This window comes from Aspergillus oryzae, chromosome 3 (genome assembly GCF_000184455.2).
Source record: "Aspergillus oryzae RIB40 DNA, chromosome 3".
NCBI classification, from domain to species: domain Eukaryota; kingdom Fungi; phylum Ascomycota; class Eurotiomycetes; order Eurotiales; family Aspergillaceae; genus Aspergillus; species Aspergillus oryzae.
The window spans coordinates 2,879,174-2,901,102 of NC_036437.1; the positions used below are offsets into that span (position 1 = coordinate 2,879,174).

General features: G+C 49.3%; 10 protein-coding genes across 10 annotated transcripts; 5 read left to right on the forward strand and 5 right to left on the reverse strand.

The window, feature by feature from the left end:
* Nucleotides 1–2,756: 2,756 nt before the first annotated feature.
* AO090026000824 (C2H2 zinc finger protein) lies at nucleotides 2,757–4,436 on the forward strand (the record flags this gene model as incomplete). Its single annotated transcript, XM_023235890.1, has 3 exons — nucleotides 2,757–4,214; nucleotides 4,279–4,327; nucleotides 4,390–4,436. The coding sequence occupies 3 exons, from the start codon at nucleotides 2,757–2,759 to the stop codon at nucleotides 4,434–4,436; spliced, it is 1,554 nt and encodes a 517-aa protein (XP_023091190.1).
* A 1,115-nt stretch (nucleotides 4,437–5,551) lies between these two features.
* Nucleotides 5,552–6,126, reverse strand: AO090026000823 (uncharacterized protein; the record flags this gene model as incomplete). Its single annotated transcript, XM_023235891.1, has 2 exons — nucleotides 5,552–5,592; nucleotides 5,679–6,126. 2 exons carry the CDS (start codon nucleotides 6,124–6,126, stop codon nucleotides 5,552–5,554), a joined length of 489 nt encoding a protein of 162 aa, XP_023091189.1.
* A 773-nt stretch (nucleotides 6,127–6,899) lies between these two features.
* Nucleotides 6,900–7,712, reverse strand: AO090026000821 (Stk19 family serine/threonine-protein kinase; the record flags this gene model as incomplete). Its single annotated transcript, XM_023235892.1, has 3 exons — nucleotides 6,900–7,020; nucleotides 7,056–7,092; nucleotides 7,148–7,712. The coding sequence occupies 3 exons, from the start codon at nucleotides 7,710–7,712 to the stop codon at nucleotides 6,900–6,902; spliced, it is 723 nt and encodes a 240-aa protein (XP_023091188.1).
* A 599-nt stretch (nucleotides 7,713–8,311) lies between these two features.
* On the forward strand, nucleotides 8,312–11,298 carry AO090026000820 (putative alpha,alpha-trehalose phosphate synthase subunit TPS3; the record flags this gene model as incomplete). Its single annotated transcript, XM_001822170.3, has 4 exons — nucleotides 8,312–8,334; nucleotides 8,410–9,799; nucleotides 9,868–11,191; nucleotides 11,249–11,298. 4 exons carry the CDS (start codon nucleotides 8,312–8,314, stop codon nucleotides 11,296–11,298), a joined length of 2,787 nt encoding a protein of 928 aa, XP_001822222.1.
* Nucleotides 11,299–11,972: 674 nt separating this feature from the next.
* AO090026000819 (thioesterase family protein) lies at nucleotides 11,973–12,978 on the forward strand (the record flags this gene model as incomplete). Its single annotated transcript, XM_023235893.1, has 2 exons — nucleotides 11,973–11,993; nucleotides 12,193–12,978. 2 exons carry the CDS (start codon nucleotides 11,973–11,975, stop codon nucleotides 12,976–12,978), a joined length of 807 nt encoding a protein of 268 aa, XP_023091187.1.
* Nucleotides 12,979–13,132: 154 nt separating this feature from the next.
* AO090026000818 (PaaI family thioesterase) lies at nucleotides 13,133–13,882 on the reverse strand (the record flags this gene model as incomplete). The annotated part of the gene is made up of 1 exon (XM_001822168.3): nucleotides 13,133–13,882. One exon carries the CDS (start codon nucleotides 13,880–13,882, stop codon nucleotides 13,133–13,135), a length of 750 nt encoding a protein of 249 aa, XP_001822220.1.
* A 1,787-nt stretch (nucleotides 13,883–15,669) lies between these two features.
* On the reverse strand, nucleotides 15,670–16,021 carry AO090026000817 (uncharacterized protein; the record flags this gene model as incomplete). Its single annotated transcript, XM_023235894.1, has 2 exons — nucleotides 15,670–15,751; nucleotides 15,783–16,021. 2 exons carry the CDS (start codon nucleotides 16,019–16,021, stop codon nucleotides 15,670–15,672), a joined length of 321 nt encoding a protein of 106 aa, XP_023091186.1.
* A 606-nt stretch (nucleotides 16,022–16,627) lies between these two features.
* AO090026000816 (PCI domain protein) lies at nucleotides 16,628–18,118 on the forward strand (the record flags this gene model as incomplete). The annotated part of the gene is made up of 2 exons (XM_001822166.3): nucleotides 16,628–16,877; nucleotides 16,968–18,118. The coding sequence occupies 2 exons, from the start codon at nucleotides 16,628–16,630 to the stop codon at nucleotides 18,116–18,118; spliced, it is 1,401 nt and encodes a 466-aa protein (XP_001822218.1).
* A 444-nt stretch (nucleotides 18,119–18,562) lies between these two features.
* Nucleotides 18,563–19,210, reverse strand: ura6 (uridylate kinase ura6; the record flags this gene model as incomplete). The annotated part of the gene is made up of 1 exon (XM_001822165.3): nucleotides 18,563–19,210. The coding sequence occupies one exon, from the start codon at nucleotides 19,208–19,210 to the stop codon at nucleotides 18,563–18,565; it is 648 nt and encodes a 215-aa protein (XP_001822217.1).
* Nucleotides 19,211–21,165: 1,955 nt separating this feature from the next.
* AO090026000814 (uncharacterized protein) lies at nucleotides 21,166–21,561 on the forward strand (the record flags this gene model as incomplete). The annotated part of the gene is made up of 1 exon (XM_023235895.1): nucleotides 21,166–21,561. The coding sequence occupies one exon, from the start codon at nucleotides 21,166–21,168 to the stop codon at nucleotides 21,559–21,561; it is 396 nt and encodes a 131-aa protein (XP_023091185.1).
* Nucleotides 21,562–21,929: the final 368 nt, after the last annotated feature.

The window sequence follows — 21,929 nt, forward strand, 5'->3', positions numbered from 1 at the left end:
TTATATACGGAGACGGTAAATACATAAACTGACAAATCTAAAAGGCATCCAAATCACCTCGCCTGGTCACCGATTATAAAAACAAAGAAATTCCAGGATGGATGATGGAGCGGACCATGATTCCTACCAATCAGGGCCGACGGTGAGAGGGATCGACCAGTGGTTCTTTGCAGATTGTGACTTCTCTGGCTACGGCAGCAAAAGGCGTCTGAGACGCTGCAGGGCTCCACAGCGTATGGGCCCAATCAGCGGCGTTTTGGGCCGTGTCAGGCAGGCGGTGGGAGTGTACAGCCACCCAAGGGTTCCCACAATATTCTAGAAAACCGGCTATGAGTGGCCAAAACGTCAGCTTCTCCGCGTCCGTGGCCAGCCACAAATGACGAGGGTTTCAGGCTTTCAGCATGACAAACATAGCCTCACTCCCCTCCTTCATTTAACTCGAAAGGGCGTAGGATTAATGAGCCTTTGGACTGGTTAGAACGCGCTGATGCACCCTCTAAGAAAGTTCTGATGGTGTCCCTTTCCATAGAGGTAAAAGGTTTTACCAAATAAACTACGCATCCTTGATGTATGAAGGTATGTATGTACATACATACATAGGTAGGTTAGTTATTCATTTTAGACACATATCCGGAGGTCCCTTACCGCATCCTCGGGTCGGTTTCTATGGCTGTGCTACTCCGGCCGTGTGCTTCCCCTCCGTCCTTTGATCTACTACTACATTTGGATAGGGCTTTGCAAAAATTGAAACTCAATCCGAATGTAATAGCCCACAGCAGAGCGTCACCAGTCCTAAGTGGAAGTACTGTTGTAGTTACTAGTTAGGTGGTTATACGGTGCACCATACCATGCGCCTCGAAGTACGCTATTAGTACTCCACATCCAGCTATTACCTAAGTTACGGTAATATGACTGATGTGTGGCGATTAATTACGCACCGGGCAATTCGATCTGATCGGACTTCTTCAATAGATCTGTAATCTGTACGCCATGCCGAGGGGCATTCCGACAAAATACATCAATGCTGCGCCTCTTTTGGTGCCTGGCGACCCTCACGTATTTGAGAGGTTACGGTATCTTACTGAGATGACGCCGGACAATGTACAATTCCGGTGTCTAACCCACTATTCCGCCAGGCAGAGCCGCCTAGAGCCTAGTCATAAGTCGTCAGATTCAATGCTCTCTCCAGCCACTGCCTTACCTCGTGTTCGTCTTCTCTCAACTTTGAACTTTTTGCTTCCTTTTTCGCTCTTCCACTCTTTCGTGCTGGTTCGTTTGGCTCCTTTCCCCTCATCTGGTCTTTTTTCCTTTTCTTTTTTGGTTCGTTTTTATCTTCATTTTTTTTTTTTTTTTTTTTTTTTTTTTTTTTTTTTTTGATTTTTTGCTTACTTTCCTAATATCTTTCTTAGGCAGAACCACGGCCTCCGCTTTCCAGGCACCTTTTGACCCAAACATATTTCGGGACCACAACTAAGCCAGCAACTGCATCATCTCCTGGATCCATCCGTTCTGCCACAGCCTTTATCAGGTTTATCCATGCCTACCAACCCACCAACTCTTCCTAACAACCGGGCCCTGTAATTATCCTTTTCCTATTTTGTGTTGGTCTCTCCACTGCATGTCTCTTGTTGAGCTTCTGTTCTTTTTTGTTTTTATTTTATTCTATTTTATGTGATCCTTTTTTTTTTCCCTTTCCTTGAAGGTTGAGGCTTGGTCAACCTAAGCCAACCACCCGCTCGTTCCCTTGACTTGTATCTTCCTCTGGTTTGCTCCCTTGACATCTTCGGCTCTACACACCCCTTGCCTTCTATCAATCACCCGCGATCCATCGAGTTCGACAGTACATTGACGCCTTGTCAATATCCTAGATTTGCATGATTCCCCTTTCCATCGTTTCCCCGACAATCGCTAGATCCAGTTTCCTCTGCAGCCTAATTTGACATCTCCCGTTCAACCGTGCTTTCATCTCGATCACTCCAGATGGGTTAACCCCAACCAGATTCGGATCGATCAAGCAGACAATAGAATTTAGCATTCTCATTCTGCTGGCAAGGCTGATCGCTATTTTTATCTTACTACTGCAAGGCCCATCTTGTTCCCGTGGTACCTCACTGTCGGACGAAACATCGCCAAAGCTGAACCCCCCCGTCAGCTTGCGCCACAATCGGATCCAGGTGAGCGCCCCACGCGACAGTGCCTCTGATGGCTCTCACTTGTTCTCTTGTCTTGCTTGGCTCATTGAGTCCTCCTTATTGCATCAAAAGCCCTTTATTCCACCTGCTGCCCGTGGTTATCAGACTTCCACCCTGCAACTGTTTCGCAACTCTCAACATTGGTTTGCTGACATGAGTTCTGCCGAAGTAGCTTCTTCGTTCTTTCGCCAACCATTCCAGGCTGGCGTAAAGCACCCGTTATCCATGGCTGCGTTGATGCAATCGAATAACGAACCTGTTACCATTTCTAACTCGTTGCCCGGGCCCTCCGCCTCCATCATTTCAAGCTCGCCGGAGTCTGTCGCCTTCCTGAAGCATACGAAACCAGACTCGAGTCTTACCTCCATTGCTAGTGCCGGCTTAAACGTCTCACGATCAAGAGACTCGTTGCCACCCATGACAACGACTACACAGCCAGTTGGTTCGGTGGATCGACTAGTAGAACATGAGAAGGATCCTGAGCAAAACAGCTCCCAGGTAGCAAGGGAAGCTCTCGGTGCAACCGAGAAGCAACAACTAAATACAATCAATGATTCCGTACATATGTCCGATCAGATGCAGGTCGATTCGCATTCGACTTCAGGCAATACGGCGGATGCCTTTGGAACGGCAGATAACAGCACGTCCCTTATGAATACCTCCACAGTTGCAAGTCCGGGCCCAATAGAAGATTCGGCTTCACAGGATGGGGATCGTCCACGTCAAAGGGATGAAATGGACTTGCAGGATGCAAGTAACAAGTCCTTCTCTTACCCTATGCCGACGGCAGGTCTCGGTGATCCCCGTCGTGGCCTGAGCTTACCAGGCTCTGGATTCAATAAAGCTGGCCAGCGATCACCATCGGCTAAAAAGCACCGTTGCCCATACTGTTCTACCGAATTCACAAGGCATCATAATCTCAAAAGCCACCTTCTTACCCATAGTCAAGAGAAACCGTACGTGTGCCAGACTTGCCAATCACGCTTCCGAAGACTTCACGACTTGAAAAGACACACAAAACTCCACACCGGAGAGCGTCCACACATCTGCCCCAAATGCGGGCGTCGATTTGCTCGTGGAGACGCTCTCGCTCGACATAATAAAGGGCAAGGTGGATGCGCCGGTCGTCGGGCGAGCATGGGAAGTTACGCTCCTGAAGATGAATACGGCGACGCTGGTGGTCATCCAGGTGCGGAGGATACGATGGATGGCCTCGTCTATGCAGAGCCCGAGCGTATGGATGAAGAGGACGAACGTCGCATGAGCATGCCGAGCATTAAAAAGCATGATATTCCCACAGAGTCGATCACACGATCCAATACCGCAAATAGTTATCAACCGCGGCAGCCGAGCACTTATCCCCCGATTGCCGCTGGCAGGCCATCTCCAGGGGGCCTTTTCCCGCCTCCTGCGAGTCATGGCGGCTCCAGCGCATCAGCGTCCCCCATCTCGCAGCCCGGTAACTTGACATTTCCACCTCCTGGCCAGCATTCCGGAGCCTCAATATTCCAACCATCAAATGTCACCGAAAGCCCAAAGCCACTTTCACCCAATGCACTACCTTCGCACCAGCTCGGCCATGGCCCTGAACTTCATCGCGCTCACTCTCCAGGCATGTCGCAGTCATTCCAGCAACAATCGTATAACAGGTCGGGGTCTTCTCAGGCATCTGTTGCAAATCATACCGCCGGTAGCTTAGGCCTTCCCCCGCCACAGCCTGGTGCTCCTCAGCTTCCTCCACCGCCTGGAATGAATACCTCAGATTCTCGCTTTACAATTCACCCTCAGGGCTCTGTGCAACCACCACCGGCCGCTACGAAACATACCCCATCCCACAGCCATTCTAGCAACCATAACGGGCCTCTGGCGTCCAAACCAGGTCCGGAGGTGACCGCAAATAATAATGGGCATCTTCCAGGACCACATGACTCCAATTATGCTGATCAGAATCGTGAGCGAGAGGATAAGTTATGGGCATATATCCGTTCTGTTCATGAAGAACTAGCAGGATTGAAGACCGAAGTAGCTGCTTTAAGGGCACAGCTTGCATCAGCAAACGTAAATACACTGACATCATCGACACCAGGTGCCACACAACCTCAGGTTGAGCCGAGCACTGTGGGTGCAAGCCAACGGTGATTGTAAGCTGTGTTCCGCTCATACTTACGTCTGTTCAGCCTTCTACCTACTATCGTAGGCATCCGGTTGATGATGATGACTGTTGATTATCTTCTTGACATATAACTGGACTATCTCCCGAAGAATTTCAATACCCTTCACATGTCCCATTGCATGTGTCCCTATTTTGCCACGATTCCTTGTCGTCAGTGTTTCCACTTTTCTTTTGTTGACACCTTAATGCCCTGATGAGACAATTTCCAAATTCAACGAAAGACCTGTTGCGAGGCTGGTCCGGTTTTCTTTTGTGATCCACCTAGTCTCTAATTTTCCTTCTTACCCGTGTTTTTACTACACTTTTCTTTCCCTTGGCGTCACCTTTTCTACTTGATACGTTCACTCTTTCAGGATAGGGGTATGGAGGTATTCTTACGTACAGAGGTTGTTCTACCTTCGTCCTTGCCCTAGTCTTGATTTTCCCTTGCCAATAATCCTATGATAATTACTCACCCCCGCATTGTCCCCCATCTTGTACGGAATCAGCATATCATACTTCTCTTTTTGAATTCACAGATCTCAGGAGCAGGGAGTATGACGGTTGCAAAATGTGTTACTATAACTCAATTCTGGCAGCGTATGCACATGCCATGGTTTAATCTCTTCTCTATTGATAGTAGGGCTGTTCTCCCCCACAAACAAGAATTCAACTCCATATCCGTAGCAATCCTTTAGCATCTAGGTCTCCCATTGCACGCATTACGTAGCATTTGTCTGTTTCTGAGCTCTCTGGTTACGCTGAGATCTCCTTTGGGCCATCCAGCCGATGAACAGCCCCACGTCGGCCACTATAGCTTTGGGAACTCCGCCCAACATCCAGCTCCGCTGTATCCACTGGGGGATTGCCCCGCCGGCGTTCGATGTAGTGGCCATAGTCCATTCCACCCGGTCAGACATAACCACGACATGTTCCACACTGGCATATGATGCAAATACAGTATTTCGGGGTGCCAAGGCAGTAATTCTTTCGCGCAGCAGGTTCGGAACCAAATACCCCGGTTCACTCGTGAGAGGAATTTGAACAGTCATGAACCCTGTGCCTCGAGTTAAGGGGAGACAAGCGCAGATAACCAAAACGATGAAAGACCGGGGAGAGATTAAAGCCTTAGGGTGAAAGGTGTGGGTGATGAGGTTGACTGACGGTATATCAGTATTAGCAGGAGCAGGTAACTAGCCACGAGGTACTAGTATCCAAGTAGCGACCAGCAGAAATCGGATCTATTCTCTACAACACGGGGGAATGCCACGTATAGATGAAACGAGGTTAAGGGTAGGCCAAAACACAACCCAGGTAGCGCGCTGCACACTCACCAGACATGTCAACCTCCTGCCAGCCGCCTTCGATTTCCCTCTCTCGCGGCCAATCCAACAATCGCTCTACCCCTGTCACACTGGGGGTGTACTCCATTTCATTCTTCGTATGGTTTTCTTTTAAACCGGACTGGAACTCCTCCCAAGACGCTGACCCGTCCACCGGCGCATTTTGGTGGACACTCTTGCGACAGACCCAGAACTCCTCTTTATGGGCATTCCGGATGGTACGGGAAGAGACATAGACTGGGGCGGTGGCTGGCGGTGAGTGACGAGGCCTTCGCTGTTTATGGAATGTAGTCGAGACTGAGGCTAGGAAAGAGTCGGCGTCTGCCAAAATGAAGCCTTGAAATCCGTGGGGTGGGTAACGAGATTGGACATTGTCAAGGGATGGATGGAAAGGGAGAATAGTAAAAGGGTTTGGAGCGAGGCGGAGATAGGAAGACATTACATCGGGACGGTGAATAAGACTCAACGGAGATAGATTAAAGTGGGCAGAGAAGTAGAGACAGCGTAGTCGGGGCGGAGATTCATTGATGAGCAGTCCGGAGGTTCATATCTTTCTCCTTTAGCTTTTCAGGGGAACAACTACCCCAGTCTTCAATCTCCATGATATTCCTTGTACTATAACCAAATCATACATGCTAATGTTACACTGGTTCAATATGGTAATTACCCGTATCCCTTGTTGCTCCTCGTCATGCTGGAAATATATAGCTGTGCATATAGTTGGAGCATGCGCTTCTCCGTATGGAGGTCTAGCTAGGCCTTACGGCGCACCTGGGCTAACGCGGGGTATATCTCACTCTATACTAGACGGTCAATCATAGACAACGTACCCCCGGTCCAACACTACCGGTGTCAAAGATCTCGATCAGACCAGCTCCAAGGGCCTCTTCTAGAACCCAGCGAAAGTTCATTCCGCATAATTCTTTCCATTTCTTCGTTCTACCTGGCAAAATGCCCGCGTGCTCGCCTCTTATTCTCTTCGCCGCGCTGAATCCTTTATCTGTTTCGACTGCTCCATCCCAGCGATCCCGGAGAAGATGGAGGGGCACCTCGCTAGAGTTTGATTTTCTAACAAGTGTGAGGAGATGCGCTCTACCAGCGCTTAGAAGTCTAATGTAAGGCCCTGTGTTTGGAAGGGATAGGAAAAAAGCTGTTGTATGAGATCGAGAGCGGTTACCGCCTTCTTTGTCATGTACTGCAACGGGACCACCCCTACTGGCCGAGTTTCCGGATGAAGGTGTGGGTGGGAAGGTCGGAAGCGATATTATGCCGGGAGATCCATTGGCCGAAGACGACGAGACCAGAAAGCCAGCACGGACGAGCGCCATACACTCTGGGGCAGTAAAAAGTGTATCAGGGACAGCGAACATAATACCGGGTCGACTGAGCACGTCCAAAAACTTGTCTGAGAATAGAAAATTAGCCATAGGAAGCCTAAATCTTACAGAGGCAAGCAGCACCTTTCAAATGGGAACCTATAGAACTGTCTCGCACAAGCCTTTCCCAGTCCTCAGAGAGAACTAAGCAATCCCCTAACCCAGCAGCGTCATTTCCTCTGCCCGGAACAATTAATCGGCGGATTCGACCAGAATTTACAAAGTCCATTATATCTCTCTCCACCTTCGTTGGTGCATCCAGTAACGTATGGACGTGGGCTACCGAGGCGAGGGGTGGCAGTGACCGACGATGATTCAATAACTCGGCGACACGGGTGCTGTTCATGCCTGTTCGAGCGGGAAGGTCCTCAAAAACATTATCCTTGATGTGACATATTGCCTGAATAACATCCTCGACCGGAGTAGTCTCTGGGATGTATCGTGACATTCCAATATCCGGAAGTGGCCCTTGGCCATACTCTTCCTCAAATCCGCCACTGGGGTCATTGGGTTTGACATCGGTAAATGATTGTGCGGTAGCTTTACGACGAGCATGACTAGCAAATGGAGAGGAGCGGAACGCTGTATTGGATGGTTTCTTACTTTTCTTGACCCCAGAAACAGGAGCAGAGGTGATGCGCAAGGGCATGGTCGAGAACGGGAGAGGAACTCCAACCTTCTATCAGCGGCCGCTAATGAAACATACAGTACATTTTTACTTATCTGATAAGAAGCTATGACCACACGTGATCTGCCCCTCACCTTGCTAGATCCCGCCAATAAGAACGATCAACCCATGGCTCTACAGAAAGTCTGCTAACATACCTATCGCTGTGTTGGTGGTATGATGTATGATGTTGTAGACTATGCTAAGCAAAATCCTGGTCAAGTATAAAAAACCTGGGCTGCTTCTGTGTTTGATGGGGTTCCAGCCGACCGACAATTCTCTCGGTGGGACTGTAGCAACAAGTTGTCGAGCAAGGTCTCTCTTCACATGACGTAGTGATGAGAGAGGATTTGTGCCTCAGTCCAACCATCGTCATCTTTAAAATCCTCCCCACGCTCCCGCATTCAACATAACCAGGCTGTTCTTCGCCTGGCCTTGGTCGCGCCATCTTTTCGGCCTAAGAAACAAACTTCTTGTCACTGTAATCTAGATTTTCGATCGACATTCCAATTGCCCGTGTCTTTCTCCTCTCTTTTCCCGGCCTTTGCTTTGTGTTGCTGGGCGCATTTGGAGCTGCCACAATGACGATCTATATCGCTTCGCTGTATGTCGATTACCTATGTTTCTCCTTTATTTTCTTGCGACCTGCTGTTGATACACTTAACTGGCGATAATTCAGGTTTCTGCCATACACTGTTAACTTCCACCTCAATGAGTCGAAAGATCGCCCACTCCACACGGGCTCTGAGCCGTCGGAGACTGGCGCAGAGGCCTCAGCTTCAACAGCCAGTGCAGCGGTCAGCTTATTTGAAAGACAGAACCGCGATCAAAAAGTCGGTCTCACACCCGGCGCTACCACCGAACATGAGCGGATCTTCTCGTCAGATCTCGCAAAGGCGGAACAAGAGCATTCTGGATACCCGTTCCCGGATACAACTCAAGATGGAAGTCTTCTGACGGAAAGTGAAGCACACTCTCCTGCGTGGGGTTCAACGTTATCCTTGAACCAGCCGCGGCCGCGGGCAACTATTCCGCCGTCCCCATCCATCCTTAAGCACCAGGAGCCTTTTGCGCCCATGACGGAGCCTTCCCCCAAGAAATCTGATAAGGAACAGAAACCACTCTACACTCAACGCCCTAGTGGGGTCCACCACAGCAGGGAACCCAGCCGTAAGGGATCCTTTTCCAGCGCTGAATGGACAATCGAAACGGCAGAGCAGGGCAATGGGGGGCTTCGCAACGCTGTTCGGTCCGCGACAGATGCAGGACAATTAGAAGACAAGGTCTGGGTTGGTACACTGGGAATGCCGACAGATGCCTTGTCTAAGTACACCAAGTCTGCAATTGCTGAAAAGCTTGAGGATGAGTACGACTCGTTGACTGTATATGTTAGCGACGGTGATTTTGATGGCCACTACACTCACTTCTGCAAAACCATACTCTGGCCTGTGTTCCACTATCAGATTCCCGACAACCCGAAAAGCAAGGCATATGAGGACCACTCCTGGGTCTACTATGTTAAGACCAACCAAGCATTCGCAGAGCGAATCGCTCGAAACTGGAAGCGCGGAGATTCAATATGGATTCAGGACTATCACCTGTTGCTAGTCCCGGCCATGCTTCGTAAACTGCTACCGGACGCCCAAATTGGCTTTTTCCTACATATTGCTTTCCCATCTTCGGAAGTATTCCGTTGCTTAGCCCCTCGTAAAGAACTCCTCGAGGGTATACTAGGTGCAAATCTTGTTGGCTTTCAGACAGAGGAGTACTGCCGACACTTTCTTCAGACGTGTAGCCGTATTCTCTGCGTTGAGGCCACGAATGAGGGGGTCCAGCTCGAAGATCGGTTTGTCAACGTGAACAAGTTCCCAATCGGCATCGACCCTACTTCATGGGACAAGCGACGTAAGGCCACTGATGTTGAACAATGGGTCAAAACCATCTCCGAAAGATACGAGGGGAAACGATTGATTGTTTCACGCGACAAGATTGATGGAGTTAGGGGAATACGGCAAAAACTCCTTAGCTATGAGCTATTTCTTAATACGTACCCTGAATGGAGGGACCAGGTATGTGGCCTATTATAAGATCATCATATGCTCATAACTGCGGAGACGTACTGATCATCCATATTTAGGTGGTATTAATCCAAGTTGCAACCAGTACAACAGAACAACCCGAGCTTGAAGCTACAATTTCTGATATAGCTATGCGAATCAACTCTACATTCTCAACCCTAGCTCATCAACCACTGGTTTTCCTCAAGCAGGATCTCGCTTTCCCGCAGTACCTCGCCCTAATCTCGGTTGCAGATGCTTTGATGATTACCAGTTTACGTGAGGGAATGAATCTTACGAGCCACGAGTTCGTTTACTGCCAAGATGGAAAATATGGCAACAAGAAGTATGGTTCTCTGATCCTGAGTGAATTCACGGGAAGTGCATCGGTATTCGGAAATCATGCTCTTTTAGTCAACCCTTGGAATTATCGGCAATGTGCGGAGGCGATTCACACAGCTCTGTCGAGGAGCGAGGAGGAACGCAAGCAAGTGTGGACTCAGTTACACAGTGCAGTCCTTCAAAACTCCACTGCCAACTGGGTCAAGTCCTTCAGCGAGACCCTGAATCGTGTCTGGAATGAGCAGTCGTCGCGTGAGATTATGGCTGTTCCACGGCTGTCCGTCGGCAAACTCGAAGAGGCTTATCGAAGGTCCAGTCGCCGGCTTATCATTGTTGATTACGAGGGTACCCTGGCCTCTTGGGGTTCCCCAAAAAGCATCATTGTCACTACGCCGCAGCGAGCGATTACGACGCTGACGGAGCTAACTGAGGATCCTAGGAATATCGTATTTGTCATGAGCTCTAGAATGCCAGAGGAGATGGAGCGATTGTTCCGGATGGTGGCGGGCTTAGGCCTCATTGCGGAGAACGGATGCTTCGTGCGAGAGCCGAAGACGGACGAGTGGTTCAAGCTGACAAATAAGGCACAGACCGACGCTTGGAAGGAGGCCGTCCGCCAAATTCTCGGTTATTATCAAGAGCGGGCAGAAGGCAGTTGGATCGAACAACGTCACTGCTCTCTCATGCTCCACTATGGATCGGCTGAAGACCAAGCGGCTGCCTCTCGACTAGCTTCCGAGTGCGCAGACCATATCAATGACTCCTGTGCCAACCAAGGAGTCCATGCCGTGATGATGAATGGGGCACTCGTGGTAGAGCCAGCTGACACGAATAAGGCGTCAGCCGCGGCTATGGTGTGGCGGCATTGCCTCGAACGAAGCAAGAGCGATCATAGCGGACGACCGGATTTCCTGATGGCCATTGGGGATGGTCGAGATGATGAGCCAGTTTTCCGGTGGGCGAACAAACTTGAGAACGCCAAGGGAGTCGACTATGCCATGACGGTGACATTAGGATCCCGCAGCACGGAAGCTAAAGCAACCCTAACTCAGGGGGTGACAGGTCTGTAGACATGCCAATTATTGATGGAGATTGTTGTGCTAACTGCATCAATTTTAGGCGTCCTTTCTTGCCTGGAGAGACTGGCTGCATCCTCGCTCGAGCAGTGATTGGCTATTTGGGTGGCCTTAGGGGTTCGTCAGCACAACTCTACATTTGACGGTATCGAGCAGTTGATTGCGTGCATATGTGGAGATCGAGGCGTTAACCGAAATCAAAGGCAAGAGCAAAAGAAAACGGAAAAATGTGGCGTATTGGAGTGTTGTAATGAAACTCAAATGGGGCATTTACATTGTTAGTAGAGATACGCTAGAGCATTTGAAAACTGATATGTACTGTGCTTCGTTCGTAGAGCAAAGTTCGCAGACTCTAGATATGTAACTTGCTTCACGTTGACGTCGCTCGATAACCGTACATAACGTTAGTCAGCCTGTAGGTTCACGTACTGTACAGTACATACATATAATACACAGTACATACATGCACATCGTTTCGGTTGGACGTAAGGACATACCGAGGCTTTTGCGGAGAAGCAAATGCTTTAATTAAGCTCCGATGTTCCATGGGCCAGTACACCATGTCCACATGGTCATATTCTCATTTATACTACCTCAGTGATACAACAATCTCCTTTAGTCTTCAATTCTCGCTGCACGATCAGACTTTCGAACCGTTCGAGACACAACCCTAACCATGACTGCTCTTCCAGCGAACAGCCCTGCATTCGAGGAGGCTATTAAAGTGACGCCGCTTGAGTCCCATCGGTATTCAGCGTTCCTACGCGATGAATGGTGCATTGGAACAGGTATGCTTTATCCCGATATCCCTCTTTGCACTAGCGTGTTCTTTCTGGGTTGCGCCATGGGAAAAAGGAAAGCAACTGAGTAACTGCAGTCCCACACGGCGGATATACTACCGCTGTCATTTACCGACTTGCTCTTACTCATTTCGCACATACACATCCGACGCTATATGATGCACCGGCAACCCCGATTTCTCTTCAGCTTTCGTTTCTGCGTCGCACGGCTGCTGGCCCAGCCATACTGACAGTGCAAGATATGAAATTGGGGGCACGCACCAGTACGATCCATATCAACCTATGCCAGCCGAGTGAGAAGAAAGCAAAGAAAGGCGAGCTAGAAATCAAGGTCGCCGGCTATATCACTGTGAGTCCGTCTACCGCCGAAGTAGGCATCAGCTCCAATACTGGCTGGGACCTACAGCCAGCTGCGCAGCCTGGAACAGGGCCGAATGGCAGCGTGAACCTGGCGGCGCTGGGCCAAACTGGCCGCGATGGTAAATGGGTGCTTCTTCAGCCACCATATCCCAAGTTCCGCCGCGCAACCTTGCAGCTCGAGCTGTATGGGCCCGACCCCGCTTTGGGGAAGCCTAAAGTGATCGATCAGTGGTCGCGATTCCGGCCGGGCGGAGATCGCGAGGCGCGGTGGACCAACGAGGCCGTGGCATTTCTAGTGGATATGTTCCCGATGGCGCTTGGTGGGCTTGATCAAATGGCGTCAGCGTCCACACCATCACAAGAGTTAGCGGAGAAGACTGCCCGGTTTTGGTACCCTACCGTTACTTTGAACATCGACTTCAAGAAGCGATTGCCTGCGCAGGGTGCGGAATGGCTATACAGTCGAATTCATACTAAAGTGGTGCGCGATGGCCGAACAGATCTGAATGTAGTGATACTGGACGAGCAGGGTGATGTAGTGGCGTTGAGCACACAGGTGGGTTTGGTGTTGAGCGCCAGCCGGAACCTAGGACAACGGCAGACAAAGATATAATTGGTCTATGTTCTTTTTTCCCATGGCAAGACATGTGTATGTACATAGATAACTCTAGAGTAGTAGATCTGGATCTATATATACAGCGATTATGGCCTCTGATATATCCACGGACGACGATATATATGCATAGCGATCGAGATTTTCAAGCTGTTTACAGTGTCGACGTGGTCTGTAGCCAGAAAGCCATGGCGTCAGTAGTGACAACCAACTGGTCTGGATTTTCCTCATCCGCTTGAAGGACCTGAGCGCGCACCCAAAACTTTCTCCCCACACGGCCGACCACTTTAGCACGGATGATCAGCAATCCAGGAACCGCGACAGGTCTCTTGTACCGTACATCCAATTGCGACGTGTATAATTTACCACGAGGAGTTTGGTCCTCCTCGCTTCCCTTGTGATCGGAAGCGTCCAACTCGGGAGGCGGAGAGTACAAGGTTACCGCCAACGACATCGCCTCATCGATACATGTTGCGATAATGCCACCATGAGCCGTCGACGGGTGGCCACTCACGCCCGGTGTCGCCAGATCCAGCAGCATGAAAATGTCCGGGGGTAAGGCAGACGGCTCAGACGAGACCGGATCATCGGTAGGAGAGGGCCACGGCGGACGGGCGGCGGCGAGCGGAGGAAGCCACCGACGACGGAGCGTCAGACAGTGAGGGATGGTGATCGAAGTCGCTAAAGTACCAGCGAAATAGCCATCTTCGCCGGTGGAGGGTTTCGGAAGGCGTGACCAGGTGCGGATGGGATAGTATTCTGGGTGGTTGAGCAGACGGTTGGCGTGGGGATGGGAACGAAAGGAATCGAGAGATGCTTCTTCCGTTAAGGGAGCATTCATGATGGAGGGGGGTTTGACATCAACCATTTTTTCCTTCTTTGTATGTTCATATGATCGATTCATAGTAATTTCTCTTTTCTTGCTTTTCTTTTTCTTATTCTCTTCTTTGTGAGGAGATGTGTGATATAGAGGGAAATCAAACCACACTGGCAAGATGGACAGAAAGAAAGCAGAGTGACTGTTTCTTAAGTGTTATACGTGAAGTTTCATTGTCTATACTTTCCGGTCGATCATCCTTTGGTAATACTAGGGTACCTTCCTTCAACCTCGGCTACAAGTTCGGCTGCCCGATTGGCCCCTCCGTTGAGGTAAGAACCTAGCTTAATTTCATTGAAGCTGGGGCCTGGAGAACTCGGGAGGTCAAGTCGGTGGTACTCCGTACTCAATTATTGGCCAAGTGATAAATCCAGCGAAATAAAACTAGTTCATCCATAAGCGGTATGCGACCAATTATTAATAGTATTCACCAGAACCATGTTCGTGAATAAGAATTGCAAGGAATGAATGAATTGGGATTGGGTAGAATTCTTCCCATCCAAGCAGGACACATACCGAACAAAACAGATACTAAGTGTGAAGTACTGCTGCTACGAGTTAAGTTCATAATTCCTGCAGGAGACTCGACAAATTCCACAACCTCCATGTCCATATTTCAAACCTGCACTAGCGTGAAAACTGCCGGAACCGACGGCCTCTATTGGGCTTAGTCCCGTACTTAGATCGATTAAACCCCTCCAATGGAAGGAAGATCCTCGCTGGGCACATTCCAATCAAGGAATTTTAGTTTCTGCTGTGGTATGGAACGAAATTATCATCATAGTTACAGGGTCCAGGTAGGCAAAAAAAAAAAAAGAAAAAAAAAACTGAAAAAAGGGACCCGAAATCATAATACATACAATAATACCTTCATTTTCCTATTGTTATTCTCTCTCACTTCAATTCCTATTCCATAGCTTTGTCTCTCCGAATATTTAATTAATAAAATCAGAATCAAAATCAATAATACCAGTAATCGTTCCTCCTCATCATAATAAAAATAACAATAATACCCATAAGAGATACTTATGAGCAAAAGGTATCATAGGGAAAACCATGTCCTGTCTCATTGCCTGGTCCCTAGCGTGTCACCCCCGCTTGCGATATAAACAAATACCCATTCAATAGTACTTTCCCAGCGGTTAGTGACTTGTTTTAGCAGCTATACCGTTGCTACACTACTGTCACTGCAGATAAATACCTCCCCCGGCTTAAATTTCCGCTTCTTTCCTCTTCCTTGTTTTCCCCCCTTGTGCTTTCTCTTTTATCTCCTGCCAATTCCCTTCCCCTTTCAACAATTGTTTCTCTCTCCTCGCCCCAGCTGCTTTTATACCACTTCGTCTCTTTCCATCCTCCATTCGCTTTTCGCGTCTGGTCATATCGTTGATTTACTGATCAATTGAGGACTCCATTACTATTCATCCATCCATACACACATCTCCAACCCCATTCACGACCATTATGTTGCCGATCGTGTTTCTCTCCACTTTGGTGGCCTCCGCTACTGCAGTGACTACCGCCAGCAACTATACCTTCCCTGAGGGATTCGATCTGAACCAGGTGAAACCGGCGGATAAGTGTAGGTTTTCGTCCTAGTCGTGGTTGTACAACATGTCTATGGCATGATCCACCGGTAACCGCAGAAGAACTAATGAGTATCTTCAGCTGCCTGGTGTCAGGCCGAGCGGAACGCCTGCCCTAAGATCTGTGGCGGAGTTGCTGATAAGAACACTTGTGACCCGGTATGGCCAAACCACACACCCACGGCGTTGGAGAGCTCTAGATAAGCTAACAGTCACAGCAAACTCTTGATTTCACTTGCACATGCTCCAATGGCACCGATGCTGACGTCGCGCCTTACGCGGAGACTGTCCCCTTCTTCGTCTGCCAGGAGAACTACCGCCAGTGCATCCAGCGCTCTACTGACCTTGACGGCGACGAGAAGTGCAAGGAGGCCCAAAGCCAGTGTGGCTCGAAGAATGCGTCCGATGCCTCTGGCTCGTCTTCATCGACTACTACGGCCACGTCCTTGCCTACCTCGACTGGTTCTTCGGGATCGAGCAAGAGCGAAAGCTCATCCACCGGCACCGCGACGAGCAGTGGCAGCACAAGCAGCACTACCGCTAATGTCGCTGTGCGCATGGCCCAGGACCATGCGACGGGCATCTTGGCAACGGTACTCTTCTTGGGTCTCCGTCTCGTTCTGTAAGATGGTTGCTTCTGGTTTCACCGCACGCACATAGCTTGATCGAGTTCTGATTATGGAATGCGCCACTCCTATCCTTCTCGAAAAAAATTGTGCTTGATGTTGTTTCTCTCCTATCTCGCTTTGAGTCTATGACCCACCGTATCGTACTATTCCCCTGTTTTTGCGTCGCGGTTAATGTGCTGTATCGTTCTGTGCGTGCTTTCAGTCGTTCCTTTCACGAGTCTAATTGATGATACTCTACTCCGTATATGGAAGAATAATAGTCGTTCTTTGAGGTTTTCTGAAGAATCACTAATTAGTCAATAAGTTTCAGCAACGGGACCATCGTAAATGTAGAGATAGAAGGTCTTTGTTTCTTTTGCTGAGTATATACACAAGAATCTACTATTGATCGTCACTATAAACGCTGATCCATCGTAATCCACGCCAAGACTTTTTCCCACACTGAAATTTCTCCACCGCCAACCAACCACAACCACGACGGAATTCAACTCTCGCTTTCCTCCCCTTCTCTTCCTCCTTTTTACTCCTTTTGCCTGTCATCCTCACAGTCCTTCGTCAGAATGCCCGCACCAACTACTACCCTCCTCATCGAGGGCTCCTTTAGCGAACTCGCCGACGAGTTCGCCCAGTACCTTGACGCACTGCGCAAAAGCGAAGGCACCACCACCATTCAGGCCGAAATCTCCCCGCTCTTGGAACCCCTCCGCCAGCAGGAACAGAGTGACGCTGAGCCCGATCGGAAACAGCGTGATGAGGTTCTCAAGAAGCTGGTCTCGGCGGCTTCCGTGTTGAACAATGCTCCAGAGAAGGGTGGGTCGTCCCTCCAACATATCGTCCAAGCGAGAAGGATCGGGATATCAAACTGCATGACAGAACAGAAACTGACACGCCAATAATTAGAGATCATCTCCGCCTACAACCTTCTCGTCCATCTTATTCACTACGCCTCAGACCCTGACATGTTCCTTTCCCGCATCTGCTCCTACCTCGCTAAACCCATCACCTCTTCCGCCCAGTTCGGACCCTCGCTGGCCATCTCTATCCTCTCCACCATCTTCAACACTCTCGCTCCTACCGACTCCAGCCGCTTCCATGTCTTTCTGGGTATTGTCGCAGTCATTCGTCAGTCCGGCTCTACGGTCGCTTTCGAAGCCCTCAAGCCTCAGTTGACCGCTCAGCTGCCCACCTGGCTGTCCTCCTGGGAGTTGGATGAGGAAGAGGCTCAGCGCCTGCACCTCGCTGTTGCAGACGCCGCTCAGGCTGCCGGCGATCCGGAGCTGGCGCAGACCCATATTCTGCAGGCTCTGCAGACCATTCCAGCCGCGCAGGCTTCGTCCAAGGAGGCCCGCGACCTCGCCATCCGCGCTCTCACCTCCGCTCTCACCCACCCCGCTGTGTTCGACTTCACCCCTCTGACGGCCTCGGACGCTGTCCAGGCCCTTCGCTCTAGCGATAGCACCTTGTTTGAGCTTCTTGAGATCTTCACGGCCGACACTCTCGATGCTTACGAGGCTTTCGTCACCGCCACTCCCTTGGCAGGCATCTCCGGTGGTGTGCTGGCCGACGCTGGCGAGGCGCTGCAGAACAAGATGCGTCTGTTGACTTTGGCCTCTCTGGCCGCCTCGACCCCTTCCCGTTCCTTGCCCTATGCCACGATTGCCGCGTCTCTGCGTGTGCCGGCCGAAGATGTCGAGAAGTGGGTCATCGATACAATCCGTGCTGGTCTGGTTGAGGGCAAGCTGTCTCAGCTGCGCTCCGAATTCCTGGTACACCGCGCCACCTACCGTGTTTTCGGCGAGAAGCAGTGGGCGGAAGTGCAGGGTCGCTTGATGGTCTGGCGCCGCAGCCTCGAGAACGTTCTGGGCGTCCTCCGTACCGAGCGGGAGCGTTTCGTTCGTGAAAGCCTTCAGGCCGCCGCGGCAGCAGAGGAAGCCGCCCAGGGTAAGTCGAACGACAAGGGTAACAAGTCTGGAGATCGTCGGCAGCGCCATGGCAACAACCAACAATCTCAGCAGCAACAGCAGCCCCAGGAGGTGGCTGCCGCAGAGTAATTAACTCTAAGAAGGAAACACCACGATACTCCTTGAAAAGGGAAAAGAAGTATAGAAAAAGTTCGTCGTGTAATGGCTGGGAAGAGGTGTTATGTTGTATTTTCAATTTCTTTCTATTGTTTATTCTTTGGTTCATGTGTTCTCTCCGGGCGACATTTTTATCGGTTCATGGTAGCTATTTGTTTCTAGACAGGTTCCGCCTGGCATGTAGTTAGGATTGGGCCCGATCAATGGACACGAGTCATGTCATGCATATACGAAGTGATATACCATTGGGACTATATCTTTTCATATATATATAAACCGGCCATATTGTACTTTGAGACGTAGGCATTGTATGTAAGGGAGAAAGAGACCACTCCATCTATAAAGCGCTATCCACACTCCCAACAAGAAAACTAAAAAGATCGCTGACACCGATACACATAATAATATAGACATAGATCACTGCTGATGCACCCCACGAGCCTTGAAACCCTCTTGGATAAGAGCATACACCTCCTCAACAGACCCCGTGGCCGGCACAGACACAACCTTATTCTGTTTTTTAAAAGCGTCGACAACAGGCATACTGGTGTCAATAAAAGTGCGGAAACGCTTCCGAATGGATTCAGCATTGTCATCATCACGGCCGGAGGTCTCTCCGCGCTTCAATAGGCGCTTCTCCATAACCTCCTCTGGGCAGTCCAAGAACAGTGTCAGCTCCGAAGGACAGACTGTATCCTCGAAGAAAATAGCCTGATCCAACTTGCGCGGGAACCCATCGACCAGGAACCGGGCCTTCTTGCCCTCCCCGGCACTAGCACCATTCTTTAAGGCATCTGCCATGGCATTCGACAACAGTGCCACCGTAATCTCCATCGGAACGATCTTGCCCTCCCGGATATAAGTCTTGATCAGTTCACCATACTGGCTTCCCTCGCGGATCTGCTCGGCGCGCAGTAGATCACCCGCCGACAGATGGACAAAGCCGTAGTCGCGGACGAGATTGGCAGATTGAGTACCCTTGCCACTTCCGGGACCACCAAGAAGGAAAACAACTGTGACTTCGGAGGGCGAGAAACGAGGGGTGGGATGTTGAGTGTCGGCCATGTTTCTCTAGTCGGAGAGTAGACAAATCTTTAGGGGGGGTAGTGTAATTTAAGAATCAGAAGATTGAGAGTCGGGTTTCGGTTTGTGAATGCCGGTACGGGACTTGACAAGGAAGACGTAGGATCCAGAGCCAATACCAATGATTGCTAAGAATGGAAAAATTTTGAATTGGGAGCGGTTGTATTGCGAGGAGTTGGGAGAAGAGGAGGAGGAATAGGGGCGGTGGTGTTGTTCTTGCCGGAGGTGGTGGGGTCGGGATGATGATCTTGCGGCTTGATTGAGAGAGAAGGCTACACGGGAGCGAATTGGGAGGGCGGGATTGCGGAAGACACCAGAGCAGGGAGACATCTGGAGAAGGAAGCGGGGAGTATTAGGTTGAATAATTAAACTAAAAGAGTGGAATTGGAAGAGTAAGAGAGATTAGTTAGAAAAGACAGTTCCGAAAAAAGAAAGAAAACACAGACAAAGATGCCTGGAGGATCGGGTTCAAATGCTTTCCGCATGGGGAATGGTGTGTATAGGATTGGTATGGTAAATAACAATGTAACAAAATGATTGATACTGAAGTATACGCAAAAGATGTATAATGGTCCTTCATTCACTCTCATACAAGCCATTTTTCAATAGACCTCAATAGGATATCTGGGACAATGTACCTAGATTTTGGAAATGAATGTCACTTGTCCCTTTCATCTCTCTATTCTGAATACTACTCCCATACTTACATCACCACTTAAGGACCATTTACATGAATGCCTTCCATCTTCCCTTGTTTCATTTTGCACCTCTATGCTACCTGCCCTCTCCCAGATTCAGCACTTACTTCTACAATACTCAGAGTACAATTGGATCACTTAAGCTAAAGATCTCAGCTATCTATTAACACGCCACAACCATGGCAGACTCAGCGAGGCATGGCCGTCGAAACAATCGTGCATCTCGCAATCGACGAGGTAAAAGTAAAAAAGATCAAACACCTGTTGTTCAACCTGAAGAAGCCCTTGGAAATGAATCGAAGTCTTCGCTTTTTGGAAAAAGAACTTATCACCCTAACATGAGCCATCCATCACCCTCCTTGACCGTTAGCCCTACCTTAACGGTACAGACTCGGTATAACGGCAGAGCTCACTATCGAGCAAGCCCAAAGGTTAGTCAAGCACTATATCTCGTCCTCTATCTCCTACCAACGAATCTTTCAGGAAAACACCAATCCTCGCTCTCCACAATTAGCCCAGAATCTAGCTCCAGCGAATGCATCAAACACAAGAAAAAGAGACCAATCTCAAAAGCTGGACGCCGTCCGTTTGTCACTACGAAACCATGTATACAAATTAGAAGCTCCAGAGCATGTTAAACCAAAGCAAGACTGTACCAATAGCAAGCGTGCGCCTGGATCTCCACTGGCTTCGAAAACCAATACTAAACGACAGAAGGCGGACTACCCAGCACCAGTACCGAGGATTCTGTTATCCCATTCCTCTCCCAAATGCTCCTTTTCTGAGCAAAAGGTACAAGATAACAAACAGTCAGTTTCTGGAAAGAAAGTTAACTCCCCTGAGGAACCGGCAAAGTCTGCATTGCTCTTGGACCTTCCTGCAGAGATCCGTTGGCAGATCTACCAGTACCTTTTCGAGCCACATCGGGTAGAAATTCTACGTCGCAAGGATATGAACACCGACACGTCTAAGCCGGCTCGCTATAGACTCTGCCATCGCCAGCAGAAGCCTCGCAGCCCATCTACACAGGCAGTGGACCATGATGGCCACCGCACCAGGCACACGCCGTTCTTATTTGGCCTTGTATTCACATGTCGAACTATTTATTGCGAGGCAGTTCTTCTGCTATATTCGACAGCGCAGTTCATTTTCAATTCCGCGAATTCAATCATAAGGTTTCTTAGAACCACATCCAAGGATTTCCAGGCTGCTATCCGTCATGTAGAGCTCAATCACATCATGTACAATGAGCCGCGACTGACAGAATTCCGCCCATTCAAGATCCGCAGTGACATTGCTTGGTACAATGCCTGTGAAGAGATGGCATCAGCCTGTGTATCTCTGAAGGTGCTGCATGTCAGATTAGCTATTTACGATTGGCCTATCCGACTGGAAATAGGCGAACTCTGGTCTATGCCGCTTCTGTTGTTCGGCCACTATGACGGTGGCTTAGATTATGCGGGCATTCAGCTTCAAATGAGAAGGTTTCAAGACGACAAACTTCGGACTGTGGAGCGCGCTCTGGAGCAGACGATGATGAAGCCGAAGATGTTCCAAATTCGGGAGGACGAACGACTGTCTAAGGAATTGATGGGACCGATTAAGGCAAAAAAGGTCTTAAAAATAGTGGTTTAAGCATTTTGGTGTCATCCAGTTGTAGTTTTATTTGCATTTTTGAAAGAATGGCAGGGGTGATTCACTGCTAAATGGTTTGGGGAAAAGTTATCTGCTTTACAACACTGCATTTTCTTCGTTACACATTTTTTTTTTTCTAATTCTCTAGTTTTCTAATTCTCTTTTTTGTCCTTATTGCCTTTTGCCTTTTTCGTTTCCCCGGAGAAACAATAAAAAGATACTTCGCGATAGGAAGCAATTCATGCATCAGTACTATAACTAAGCTTTGCTCTATGTCCAGGTATATACTCGATGTGTACGTAAATCGTAGAAGGAATAAAAGAAATAAAAGCAGGAGAAGGAGAGAGATTGTAGAGTACAGTATTAGG